Source organism: Scylla paramamosain, chromosome 20 (assembly GCF_035594125.1).
Source record: "Scylla paramamosain isolate STU-SP2022 chromosome 20, ASM3559412v1, whole genome shotgun sequence".
Classification (NCBI taxonomy): Eukaryota; Metazoa; Arthropoda; class Malacostraca; order Decapoda; family Portunidae; genus Scylla; species Scylla paramamosain.
This window is the reverse complement of record NC_087170.1, coordinates 4,652,823-4,667,235: the sequence shown is the minus strand read 5'-3', so window position 1 is coordinate 4,667,235 and position 14,413 is coordinate 4,652,823. Positions and strand designations below refer to the sequence as shown.

At 36.1% G+C, this 14,413-nt stretch overlaps 2 protein-coding genes across 4 annotated transcripts in view; one reads left to right on the top strand and one right to left on the bottom strand.

Annotated features, from left to right (window-relative positions):
- LOC135110184 (3-hydroxy-3-methylglutaryl-coenzyme A reductase-like) overlaps nucleotides 1-10,834 on the top strand; it is a 154,675-nt gene extending 143,841 nt beyond the window's left edge. For all 3 annotated transcript variants that reach the window (XM_064022210.1, XM_064022209.1, XM_064022211.1), the window contains one exon: nucleotides 690-10,834. In XM_064022210.1, coding sequence (XP_063878280.1) covers nucleotides 690-1,204 — 515 coding nt within the window. In that variant the 3' untranslated portion in view covers nucleotides 1,205-10,834. The remainder of the gene's footprint in view (nucleotides 1-689) is intronic.
- LOC135110185 (small ribosomal subunit protein bS21m-like) overlaps nucleotides 10,828-14,413 on the bottom strand; it is a 21,712-nt gene continuing 18,126 nt past the window's right edge. Inside the window, exon 4 of the mRNA XM_064022212.1 lies at nucleotides 10,828-13,061. Within this exon, the coding sequence (XP_063878282.1) occupies nucleotides 12,945-13,061 (117 nt within the window). The 3' untranslated portion in view covers nucleotides 10,828-12,944. The remainder of the gene's footprint in view (nucleotides 13,062-14,413) is intronic.

Sequence of the window (14,413 nt, the reverse complement as noted above, 5' to 3'; positions counted from 1 at the left end):
TCAAATTACCTCACAAGTATCGTTAAACATAACATATCCACCTTAAACCTGGTGTGAGTTAACAAAAGTAGCATGTCAGGATAAGATCACTGCCTTATAAGGGCCTGTGTCAGATTGGTTGGGTGAGTGTTGCCCTTCATGATAGGTTTAATATTTTTTTTTTCATTAGTAAATAACACATTTTCCATTTAGGTTTAATATATTTTTTTCATTAGTAAGTAACACATTTTCCATTTGTATTCCTTCAGATTACTTTCTAAATATAATTATACATAACTTAGTTGCCAAGGATAAAACAACTATAAAAATTTATGAGAACATTTTCTTAGCAACACTGTACAGTATTTATGCCATGTTTCTTTATTTATGTATAGATACATATGTATAATGACAATTTTTTGTACGATATTATAATATTTACATGAAAATTTTTATTCATTATTTTAGATGCATCATAGAAGTTACTCAGTGTGGTTTTAGGAAAAGTGGCAGTGCTCTACCCACACACTGAACATACCCTAGCTGCCAAATTAGTCTGGTCTTACTATAATGTGATATCCACCTTAAAGTGTGAATGATATGTGTGGTGCATAGTCTGGGCCATTATGTGTGGGATTGCCAGCCTGGGATATTAATAGGTCTTGTCTACTGCTAATAGTTACTATTTATATCTTGCTCCCCATTTTCAGGTGCAAATGTGGAGAATCCAGGTGAGAATGCCTGCCAGTTTGCCAAGATCTTGGCATCAACAGTGTTGGCTGGAGAGTTGTCCCTGATGTCTGCCTTGGCTGCTGGACATCTAGTCAAAAGTCACATGGCCCATAACAGAGCCAAACCCCCTGCCACTAAGCCTAGCTCTGCCTCTCTACCCTCAATTCCCTCCAGTGAGAACATAGTCACCATCAAAACTACTAGTCCTACCATTAGTGCTCCTCCTGCCCCCCTCCCCCCAACCACCACCAGCCTGTCCTGTCCCGCCATCCCTGCCCTCCTCCCCATTGCCCCTAACACCTCAGAAGACTCAGGCACCAGACACCCTGTCTCTCTCACCTCCTCTCCAGTAGAGCCATTACAGTCACTTGTCATAGAGGAACTTTCAGGTAAGAAAAAGAATAAGAGTGCAGAGACAGATGAGCAAGTCAGCTCTACATATGTTGTACCTGCATGCCAAGACCCCCAGAACATGTCCTTACCTCATTCTTAATGCAATACAATTGAACTGCTGAGTACATTAATTTCATTTCTTCTCCAAGAGAAGTCTCGTGTATAGCGAAGCTTCACACATTGGGATGGTTTTTGTATCAGTGTACCAACATTTTATTTGTTTTCCATCATTGCTTCAAAAGTACTTTCTGATCCTTTATATTATAGTAATGATGGATAAACACTTCTATAGACTCCATTTTTTCTGGTTTTATGAAGTTGCTTTCTTTAAAAAATCACATGTATCTTTATAAGACAAACATTTTGTTCCTCTAGAAGGTTGTTTAAAGCAGACAATTATTTATGAATGTATTTAAAAATCTTTAAGGAAAATTGGATTAACATAATGCCTTGAAAAATTTTCTTTAAAGTTGTCATTAGAATGTGATAATAATAAGCTTAGGGTTGTGGACAAGGGTGGTATTTTATCTGTACATTATGTTAACATCATGTATTTGCATGTAAAGTACATGTAGAAGCAAATGATGGAAGCTTTAGTTCTTAAAGGACTTCTGTGCTGAAAAGTGGTGAGCTGCAAAGTGTGAATGTATGAAGCAGGACTAGCAGGCAGCTGTCAGTTAGTAGTGCAATCCAGGGTGTCTTGTGCATCCAGCAATATGTTTCTTGTTAAAGACTGGTAACACCTTCATCAAATTAAGTTAAGATGTGTGAAACTAGATGTTGAAAAGTATATTATGAAAGCTTTTCATGAAGATGTTTTGTTTCATGAATGTATGTATCCTTTTATGCTAATTCTTACCTTCGCAAACATTCCAGCTATTCAATATCATATTCGTGTATTCACCTCAGTATCCAACCAGTGATGCATAATGGTTCACCCATTCATTTATAGAAACCAACATAATCAAAATCAAAGTGGTGTTCTGGCAGTGAGTTGACTATGTCCAATTGTGGGAAATACTCAGGATTGTTTGGATCATCTTGTAGTCTCTCCTTGAGGCTCCTGAGTACATTATGTGTCCCTTTGACATCAATCCTGAGGGCGTGTGAGCAACTTGAGACATGTTATAGGAAAGAGAGAAACCTCCAGTATATAGGCTGCCTGGTTTGAAAATTGTTTTTCTTTGGTTCTGAGATAGTGATGTACCTCAGTTCATCCAAGTTGCTAATATACAACATCAATTTCAATGTGTATTTCAGATGCTCTCTTGTAAAACACAGCTGCCATCCTTTAGAAACTTATCACAACCATCTCATTAGAAATATATGACTTATAATATTATGTGCAGGTATTAGAATCAACTACCACAATGTTGTAGCCACTAGTTAACTTCATTAACCTGAGAGTGATGAAAAATTATAACTGTGAAGAAGTTAATGTTTGCAGTTATTGAGTGAGTGCCACTCCTCTATTTTATGTACCTAAAATAATGCCAACATACTGATGCAGTGGTAGGTTTGAGTATTGCCTCATTATTACACATAACTCAATGGCTCAGTGATGTAGTGTCTTAGGCACCCCCCTCACTGCTGAGAGGAACTGGGTTCAAAATCCTGGCTGAAGCAGGAGTTTGGGCTTTCATGCTGTTTGTTCTGGCCAAGATTCCCAAAGTGGTGTGGTATCTAACTTAATCACTCGTGCTACCATTAGGCCTTTGTCTTCCAATGGACATGCCAGTGAAAACTGTTGATCCTTCATCTTTTTCTGTAAGCCAGAACAGCCAATACAAGTTCTGTGGAATTGATCATTCAGACATATCAGGATGAAGGATAAAAGAACTGAATGAATGTCAACCAGTATGCACATTGTAGTGAAAATGATGGTCAGATAACTAGCTTTAATCATTCAAGTGTATTTACTTTCTGGCAAAGATGGTGCTTTTAAGTATTGACAGGACGTGTTTGTGATTTCCACGCACAAATTTCTTTTCAGTAGTTGATAGTATAAATGTAAAAATATATTTGGAGATGTATAATTTATTTGAGTAATTTTATAAATGTATTTCTGGTATTATTATTATTATTATTATTATTATTATTATTATTATTATTATTATTATTATTATTATTATTATTATTATTATTATTTTGAAAGTAGTTATTATTCTGCTCTTTTTATTGAAGCTCTTGCTCTCTTTATTATAATGTTACATATAAGTCTAAGATTTGCAAGCATGTGATAGACCGTTAAACATACTGCTGTCTATATTGCTTCTTTCAAAAATACTGTTGCATGCATGCAAATGAATTTAGCAACAGTGCCATTTTCCAAATGCCATGTTTGCTTCCATCTTACCCATCATAGTACATCTAAGACTGTTCTACACACGTCAGTTTTCATCAGTTATGATATCATTCAAGATTGTGAAACATCAGTCTAACATGGTTTCCCAATATTTGGCTAAGATAATTATAGTCCAATATTTATGCACACATGCATAAATATTGGACTTTTTTTTTTTTTTTTTTTTTTTTTTTTAAGGAATAGTCTCATTTGGTTAGCTCTTGTCAGTACAGGTACATTAGTTTTATCCAGAATTCTAAAAAATCAGAATACTCCAAAATCTGGAAGTCAGTCCTGCCAACATAAGTGTTTATATATATATATATATATATATATATATATATATATATATATATATATATATATATATATATATATATATATATATATATATATATATATATATATATATATATATATATATATATATATATATATACCATAGACTTTATATTTTATAGCATAAACTTCATATTTTTCCTCATTGTTTTTGAACACTTGCACTGCCACCGCTACCACACCTATTTTTTTTACTTACATATTTATTTGCCACTTTGTTCATGAGGCATCACGCTTCCCACACCACTGCCCAGCATCATACCACAGCCAATCCTGCCAGATTTGCCAAGTATGATTTACCCACCCAATTGGGCTGTTTCTGTTGAGAGTTGGCGGGGAAAAATTATAGTCATGGGTTGACGGTTTTGGGGCTGTTTTTGAATACAAAGTCACAGCATATTGGGGTGATTAGCTTCAGATTTCAAAAACACTTGATACATTAGCACTCAGTCATGATAATACTCAAGGGGCGGTGCTTGGCTGATTTCTGCATGCATCATGATTATCCACTAGCACTTCTTATTTACTGCTGTTTAAATTATTTAGTAAATGTGTATTTATGTTATTATTTTGTGTTGTTTAATATTCCCTTATTTGTGGGTATAGATGCTGGTATAGATGCTATTAAAAAGGCTATGTCTCCCCAATGTTCTTTAGAGAATAACATCATGTTTTCATGTGCAGAACTGTTTGTAAGGATTCAATTATGCGGGAGATCTGTGGTAACTTTTAAATTACAATACAGAGATCTAATAATGAATACCACATGTACTTACCCAAATTGATTAGGGGAAAATAAGTAAGGCAGCTGCAAATACTGTTTACATAGGAATATATGTCCCAAAACCTGGAAAATTCTGGAAACCAGATCCCAAGAGTTCCAGATAAAAGATTATGTACCTGTACTAGAATGAAGTTCACATAGATCTTAATCATCACAAATATGACTTGCAAGTTTTAGCAAATATATACCAAAACTGTGAATTACAGGAAAAGTGATAATTTAATGTTTAATGTGTCATTTAAGTCAACTATACAATGACAATCTCAGTTGTATAATATAATTGTTATTGTTCTCATAAATTATTTTATTTATTGCATGTGATATTTCAATGGTATTAATAATATTGCAATTTTTAAGCAGAATGTATAAGAGAAGTGAATCGCATCTAAGGTGGTAACATTAGTGCAAAATTGAAGAAAAGAATTTCATAAAACTTGTCAGTGTGTGGAACTAAGAGCTTAGCATCTCATACCACCAGCTCTTGTATGGTTTGGCCACAAACAGAGAGAGAGAGAGAGAGAGAGAGAGAGAGAGAGAGAGAGAGAGAGAGAGAGAGAGAGAGAGAGAGAGAGAGAATGCAGCAGGCAACATTAATTCTGTTATTTCTTTCTCCAGCTGCTGTTGAAGGCAAAGTACTATAATCAATACTATGCAGAATTTAAGGTATAAATCTTGTGGTACTTGTATCCCCTGCACCTTAAATTCAGAATGTAGCCTTAGTCTTCAAAATTGACATAACACTTCATATTCAATATTAGTGATAGCTAAAGTTTGATTAATGGTAAATTTTATGTATTTCCATGGAAGAACAAGCATGGCAAGAATGCACTAATCAAACTTTTCACTGTTATTGATATAATTTGATATTGTGTCATGTCACACTTTCTAGAGGGTCTCAGCTACATTCTGAATTCAAGGTGCAGTGGATGTAAATACAAATTAAAATGTTAAATTAATCTTTCTAGAACATAGGATCCACTTCTGTTGAAGCTGTTATTTGTAACTTGCAATGAAAGCTAACATTAACATGGAGGAAGGCAAAGCCATTAAACTCCCAAATTCAGCATCACCCACCATGCTGCAAAATAATGGAAAGTAGTGATGTCCAGCCAAACCTTGTGGAAATGGTTTCAAGAGCTGCCTGGCCTGGCTGAGAAATCAGTGCAACTCTCATTTCAACCTTAAAATTTCTAACAAACCATTTTACACCTATTATTCCATCATGTAAATAACACATTAGAGATGATCAGTTTAGGAAGGTAAGGAGGAACTATACATGTCTCATGATTTTGCAGACTACATAGTTATATAACAGAATACAAATGAGCTTTATCTGCACCTAGACAACTGACACTTGTGTGAGTCACTTTTATCAAGTTCTCTTCAAGTTTAGACAAACATATTTAACTGCTGGTGGATAACCTTCAAATTCTAGGAATTTCAAGGAATTCAGTTTTACCTAACTGTTCACAATATTGTTGTTTGTGCTTGCATGGTGAAAACTTTACTAAGTCCACGTATGCAAGAAAGTCTATATCTATCTGTTGCTCCAAAACTGCCAACTAAACCAAGTCAAGCCAGACCAAACTCAGCATAACTCGCACTGTAATAATTATTGCACTAGTTATGATGACAATGAGAACAGCTGCTGGTTCTGGGTGAGCACCTCTCTTATGTGGTCTTGTTTACAGTTTCCTTTTGCAGTCTTATCTGGTCTTTTCTCTCAAATATCATTTAATTTTTCTTGTACCTTTTCTCTTATTTCCTCAAAAAACTGTACAGTTTTGTTTCAATGTTGCTGTTCAAAAAGCTCACCAATTATGCAATTCTTATTTTCTATATACAGTCTTTGTAATTTATCCACATGTCTTTGGTTTTCATCTTTTCCCTTATCCTTGTTATCAGTCCATTGCCTTGCTCTTGAATCAAGCTGCTGTAGGTGAACAAAGCTACATGCAGCATCTGCATACAGGCCTTGTTTACCAGCAGCAGCCTGGTTCAAGTTTTTTAAAAGGACTGATAACAGGGATAAGAGAAAAAATAAAGACCAGAGGAGACATATCGATAAAATTACAGACTGTATATAGAAAACAAAGATCACATTATTGGTGAACTCCTTTTTGACAATGACATTGAAACAAGTAAAGAAACACAGCAGAGTTTTTAGAGAAAAATACAAGGAAAATTAAATTATATTAGAGAGAAAAAAAGAGAGCAGACAAAACTTCAAAAGGAAATGGTAAGCAAGACCACATCATAGAAGTACTGTGGTAAAGGCTAAACCTCCTGACCTTCAACCACAACCAGAACCAGCAGTTATCCTCAGCATCATATCCATAACCAATGCTGTAATTATTACTGTCAAGCCAGTTTAGGCTGGCTTGACTTGGTTTAGTCAACATTTTTTGGACAACAGATAGATGTACACACAGGCTTTCTTAGATATGTGGACACTTGGTTTGGGGTGTTGAAGCCATCTTGGAATGAAAAAAGTTAATAAAGATTTCACCAAGCAAGCACAATAGCATTGTGAATAATTCCCCTCTTTTAGTCTGGTAATTTGAGAATATAGTATATATGAAATAGGGGATTATTCCAATGGAAGACCCAAGTTAGGACTCCAGATCTTTTTTCTCTGTGGCAGCAGTAGAAGATAGCTAGAGATGCAACATTGCAGCAATGAGAAAGAGGCTGAAGACAGTCAGAGGAGAGGAGTTGATGAGACAAGTTTTTTGATTCCACACTGTCTAAAAGAGTAGTTTAAGTGGAACCCCTCCAAGACATGTGAAGAATACTCCATACATGGATGGATAAGGCCCTTTTACAGTTAGCAGCTGGGGGGGTGAGAGAAACTGGCAGAGACGTCTCAGAATGCCTAACTTCAGAGAAGCTGTTTTAGTAGAGATGAGATGTGAAGTTTCCAGTTTAGATTACAAGAAAAGGACAGACCGAGGATGTACAGTGTAGAAGAGGGGGACAGTTGAGTGTCATTGAAGAAGGGATAGTTGTCTGGAAGGTTGTGTTGAGCTGATAGATGGAGGAATTGAGTTTTTGAGGCATTGAACAATACCAAGTTTGCTCTGCCCCAATCAGAAATTTTAGAGAGATTATAAGTCAGGCTTCCCTGTGTGAGCTGTTTACTTCCTAAAGGGCTGAATGTTTATGAAAAGACGTGGAAAAGTGCAGGGTGGTATCATCAGCATAGGAGTGGATAGGACAAGAAGTTTGGTTTAGAAGTTCATTGATGAATAATATAGGAAGAGAGTGGATGACAGGACAGAACCCTGAGGAACACCACCGTTAACAGATCCAAAACACTCTCCTTACTTATTCTAGTCTTCCTCATTCTAATACCTAATTCTTTAATCTCATTCCAATGCTCAAGTAGCCTCCCTTTTCTATTAGGATAAATTTTGTCAATAATCTTCACTTTTCATCTCTATGTGGCTAAATAATCCCAGTGCACTTCTTTCCATTTATTCCACAGATTTGTCTGCATTTGTGCTGCATCACAACACTTCACATGCCCTATGCAGATAACTCATTTTCACTACAAGCACCCTTATTCAATATCCAAGTCTCTGATCCATGTCAACAATGGCAGAACATTATTTAAACTACTCTGCTTAACACATGTTTCTTGACACTCCTTGCAACTGACTCTATGACACATGTATGTTCTTACTTGCCTTTCACAATCCTATTTCCTATTTCTCCATGTTTGTACTGTACTGTCATCACTAACTAAAAACTCTTTATTTAATTCATTCAGCTTACTGTGTTCTAATAATAAGTGGGGTTCCCTTGCAAGTAATCCCTTCAGGAGTCAATATGACTCTAGCACTTTTCCATTGTTGAAAGCAGTTCTGGGAATCTCTCTGGAGGGAAGCTGTCACATATGTCCTGTGTTTCTGCTTGAGTTTTGGAAATAAGATAAAGTCATGGGTTGAAAGACCAAAAAGTTACTGGCTGTCTTGCAGGTTAATTTTCTAGGTAGATTGTAGATAGATTAAACACACACACACACACACACACACACACACACACACACACACACACACATATATATATATATATATATATATATATATATATATATATATATATATATATATATATATATATATATATATATATATATATATATATATATATATATATATATATGTACACACACACACACACACACATATATGTATATATTATTGTTCTGATATTTGTAGTTGGAAACCAGTCCCAGGAGACTGCCCCTTCATAATGAGACTCTTCCCTTCCCCTCACCTTTTCCAATCCTGAGACCATATCAGATGCAGTACACTTCATATGTTGTGCCCTGCATACATTCAATAAAAAGTTGATGCTTGCATGCAACATTGACGTTCCTAAGTTAAGTCTGAGCCTCAATTTTTATTTTGTTATGCAGCAATGCCAAGTGTAAAGCAACAAGTGAAAGTGGCTGCACCTCACCAAAATAATGTTTGATACTATGATGCAATGTGAGGCAAGCTGTTGAACATGATCAATACACACTGCAGGTATTGATTTGACAAACTTCCAATAGTAATAATACCCAAGAAAGCATTCTGGTAATTTGCAAACCATTATCTACTACTTACCTAGATTTGTATGAACTGAATTGGCCTGTGGAGTGGCCATCACCACTATTGTGCAGCATGTTTTACCATACCACTATATGATGGCACCCTCTCAATCTTGGCCCATCACTGCTACTGTATGACCTCTGCTGTCTAATGCTTCATAATATACATAAAAAAGTAAATCAGCTAAAACTCCCTTACTGACATTCATGAAGGTCAGGTGACAGGGATCCCCATGAAAATGACCAGGCTGGCAATTACACACATCGTGGTCCAGACAAAGCATCACATTTTCACACTTGGCCCCATCAGCCCTTGGTGAAAGGAAAAGTCTACACCCTAGAAGCCCAGGCACAGCACAGCTGCCACACATTCACAGCAAAGTATACACTGGTTTATCCCTGCCCCTTCATAATGAGACTGTTCCTTACTTTGCATCTACTCAAATAATCAACTCCAACCATCTCACGGCCAAAACGTTCAGAGTAATGTGCTTCAAGAAGAGTACGAGTACTGTACTTTAATGAGGTGCAGTCAGCACTTTTCATTCATGGCTGTGGAGGTTTTTGCAGGTGAAATCCAACAAATGGTATGATGTTGGTGTTAACGGAGATGTGACAGGTGATGATAAACCATGCAGGTGCTGATGACATGTAAATGAAGAGTGCTGTGAAATGTGACTGTATGGCATGTGTCCCATGGTGTGTGAACTCTTCTGAAACAATCTTCCCCATCTTCACATATGAACACACACACATCTCCCTATCTTCTTCACTACACACACTTGAACAAACAAACCATTTCCAATGCCCTTAACCATAGACCACACATCATACAATGATAACCAATGAGACACTGTAGTGATAAGTAACAGCACTAAAAAAACACAAAAATCTGACCAAAAGTAACAAAGCACAATGGGTGACCAAACTGACTGAATACAAATTACAAATATATCGGATATTTGCATCTGCACATTGGCATTATGTAAGCCTGCATCATGTATATTTGTAACATTCACATCTGCATCCTTATCACTCAGAAAAAAAGGATATGATGGAAATAATTATAATACGAGTGAAAACAAGAACTGACAACACTGAATACACTAATCTATGTAGGTGGGTGACTGATGAGGGTGTAGGTTAACTAAGATCCTGTGTCGATCTTAATGATGAAGCAAAGATTTATGTTGCACAGAGGAATTAGTAAGAGCTCAGAATGAGGTGCAGTTTTCTCTCTCTCTCAACCAAACATTATTTAAGAGCAGAGTTTATTAATGTTCAGAAATTACTTTACATAAACCAGATGAAGAATCTTAATTTCTTAATTTGGCTGCAGTTTTATGAAAAGTAATGTTCATCTAACATTTATATTCAGTATGAAGTGTGGGGGGGAAAATAAAAAAAAAAAAGAAATCCCATTTACATCAAATAGAACTTGAGCAAAAGCAATGTTTGTGAAATGTTTATAGCACAAGTCTCAACTTCCAACAAGACCAGCAAAGAGAATCAAAGGACAGTAGAATTTGCCTGCAAAACTCAAAATAAAACTAAATGATGTATTGCATGCAGTAGTGTTGGCTGCAGCTTGATAGGAAACAATGTGATAACATATGTCTAGAGTCTTCCAGAAAATTTTATAATAAAAACCTAATATTTATTGAAGCAGTATATTTTATTTATTTCTCCTTTCTCAACTGGCACAATTCATAAATTTTAAATGTCTACTTGAGTACTTAGGTATAACATATCTCCCTACATTTTAGGCCTGCTCTACTCTCTACTTAGGTATAACATATCTCCCTACATTTTAGGCCTGCTCTACTCTCTCTCACCATGACTATTTTCAAACACCACAGAGATTATGAACTGGGTTCTCAAGAGTGCTTCTCCTGTTAATACAATAAAAGTCCTGTCTTTTGGCATTTACGAAACTGAACAGGTGCTGCAACATTGAATATGCCAAAAGATTATATGTGAATTTCATTTGCAATATTAGCAATGAATAAATAAGAACACAGGCTACTAATTATTTACTTAATTGCAGAAACCACAACTAACATATCCAAGACATATTTTTATAGAGATCACAAAACTTTTCATGGCATATTCTAAAAAAAAAAATCAGTTTGGCCTTAACAAATTAGATAAATAAACTGGGATTTTTCAAGCTTCTTCACATGAAACTTTCTCTGGTTCTTCTTCCTCCTCACTTTCCTCTTCTTACATCTCCATAGCAGCAGGATTTTTCACACTTAATCTGCTGGTCAGTCTGCTCCTCAACCACTGGTGGATTTTCATTCACATGGACAGTGGAAAAACAAACATAGCAGTGTAAACACAACAGACTTGTTCTTATATTTTTTTAACTCTGTGCCTGTTGTGCTTTGGATTGCTAATATCCCTTTCCTCTCCTCCTCAGTCTAGTACTTTATTCATATATTCCAAGTTTACACCACAAATATTCTCATACACCACTCACACCATCATACAAATGAGTGCTGTAGCTAGCAGGAGAGCCTACAAATGATGGCAGATGATCACAGTGCTCCAGTGCCATTTTTAAATTTGTCGTATTAATAACTTTCGGAAATATGCCAAAAGATCAGAAAACTTTTGAAATGGGACTACACTGGGTATTCAATACATGCAAGTTCAAAATATTAAAAAATTCGCTCATATGCAACTAACCTAAATGTGCCAAGTATTTGTTTTGTGAGAAAATTCACTATCATGCGAGTAGCAGCACTGGTGCAACTGGTTGGTGAGATATGATGGCCACCTCACACTAGAAGGTGGCAGGTGCAAATGTTTTCTTGCACTTTCCTCACCTATAATTAACCTTTTCCTCCCTCTGATCCTAAAGTTAATCCTCAGGTAGCTAATTATCAGCTTACATCATAGACTTTGGGTGTCTCCCCAGAAGCAATCAGCAGCTCTGGGCCATCAAGACTCATAGAAGCTCTACCCTGAATGGGATACATATAACTTTGAGTATAATATCCATGTCCTGATTTCCCTTCAGTAAGATTCAAAATAGATATGAATATACAGTACATGATATACTAGAAAAAAACCATGTACATTTTAATTTAACATTTGAGACTCCAGAATTTTACACGTCTATTTGTGTTTGATAATCACATTCTGCATCAGTATACAGACAGCCACATTTTCGCTGCCAGACTCATTCCCCTCTCCCTCGGTTCTGCTTTGGCTGCCTGAGAAGACATTACAAGAGGTGAAATGGCATCAAGAGGCTGCAATCTCCAGATGCATTCTTTTACGTTTGTGGTCAATTCATCAAGAAAGGAGCAAAGAAATTCTCAGTGACAGCATCTGGAAAATGGTGAAATTTAGCTATTTTGGGGCAAAAATTCATTCTAAAAGCCACAAAAGCTCTAAAAGATTGACAGGAATAATGGACATTTTCTATTGTTTTGCAATAAAAAGAATTGGAAAATAACATTTGCCTGTCAAAGACAGCAAGCTTTTTGCAGAAAGTAACCCTCGCATATAACGGATACTTGGCGTATTTTGCAAAAGCATTGAAACATTGGATGCCAGAAGACAGGACCTTTGCTGTAATGTAGAAATGTTAATCTGTCACTAGAACCATAAAAACACTATTAAAAACTTGTGTCATTTCAACTACAGCCTTTTGAAAGTCGTGGAGGTGCACCGCATAAGTGTTTCAGAATATGGTCCTTAAATGTATGCAGACCTAGATGACAAACCACAGTGCAGGTGGCCTCAGCAGCGGTGGAGAGCCCTCATGCACACCCTACCCACGGATCATGACGGTTCTTTCTCATGACAAATTGAATTTTGCGGTTCATGTCTTCATTGTATATCGCTTTGGCCTTCTCATAATTGATGCGCCGCCGAGTCTGCAAAAAAACAGCTTAAGTTACCCTCCTTCCAGACAACAAAGGATTTCTGGCATCCTCTTCATTCAGTAAAAAACAAATGCTTTATTTCTAACTTTCTTGTTCTCCTCATATGAACTGCTAACTACTCAAATGTGGGATAATTTATTAACATATTTTGGTCCTGTGCCAAATAATAATGTTACAATAATGCTGAAAGGTACTATTGGCATTAATAATGAGGCTACTGATGCCCATATCTCTACAAACTGTAGTAAAAATGTCCAAGTAAGAAACCCAATACTGAATTGCCTTCTGACTACTTTGTAAAGAAAAGGCCTTTTGAGGTGCCAGTCCCTAAAGAAAAAGGAACAAAAGGCCTATCCAAAGTTGGAAAAGTGTCTTGAGACCTCCCTCTTGAAAGAATTTAAGTCATCACTTAATTCTCTTTTCTCTTCTCTTTTGGACTTAGGCACCTAAATTGTTAAAAGGTTCTGTGAGGTTCCTTAAGTTCCTGCGGCTCCACTTGCTCCTGTATAATCACTTCCTTCTGTCCCTATAAACATTAGAATGTGGGAAAATAACCCAGTCTGCACATATTCTGCAATGCATGAGATTGTTTATAAGTTTATCAAGTGGTAACTAGGTAAGTATACATCAGGCATAAGAACATAAAAACAAAAGTTGAATTAAAAAAAAGATTGGAAAGAATTAGTTCTTAAATGTGGTAGATGAATGGAATAGACTTAGTAATGAGGCAGTTAGTGCTAAGTCATTAACAAGCTTTAAAAGAAGATAAGACAAATTCATGAATCAGGATGATAGTAGAAATAAGTGTTTCATAAAGAGATCACCATGTGCAGACCTGACAGATTTTTTGCAGCTTTCCTTATTTTCTTATGGTTCTGAAAGCAGGCTCATCACATAACAGCTCCTAGGACTTCCGTCAGGTAGGTTCAAATTACTAAGATCATTCTAAGTTACAGAAATGGACAAAATGGACAATACTAGGGATATAATAATGGGAACCCTATTTCCCTCTTGGAAAGTGCACATCCTCTTGATTGCCTCTTTACATGTCTGAAGTCTAAAAAGTTGTCTCTAATACATGAAAAACTTTGTCTGGTAGGGAAAGAATTTGAGAATAAATTTCATGGAGCTCAAAGACCTCAAAATGTATAACCTTTGAAGTGGGTGACAATCATGATAGATATGAATATACATTTTATAGGTATGATGCACCTAATTCCTATTATTCATAATGACTTGTAGGGGAAATTACATTACAGCAAACATGCAGCCAGGGGGCTGTAAGACCAATGGAGACACTAAGGTGGATGTAATCTAACTTGATACCCATGGTGTTGGCTGTA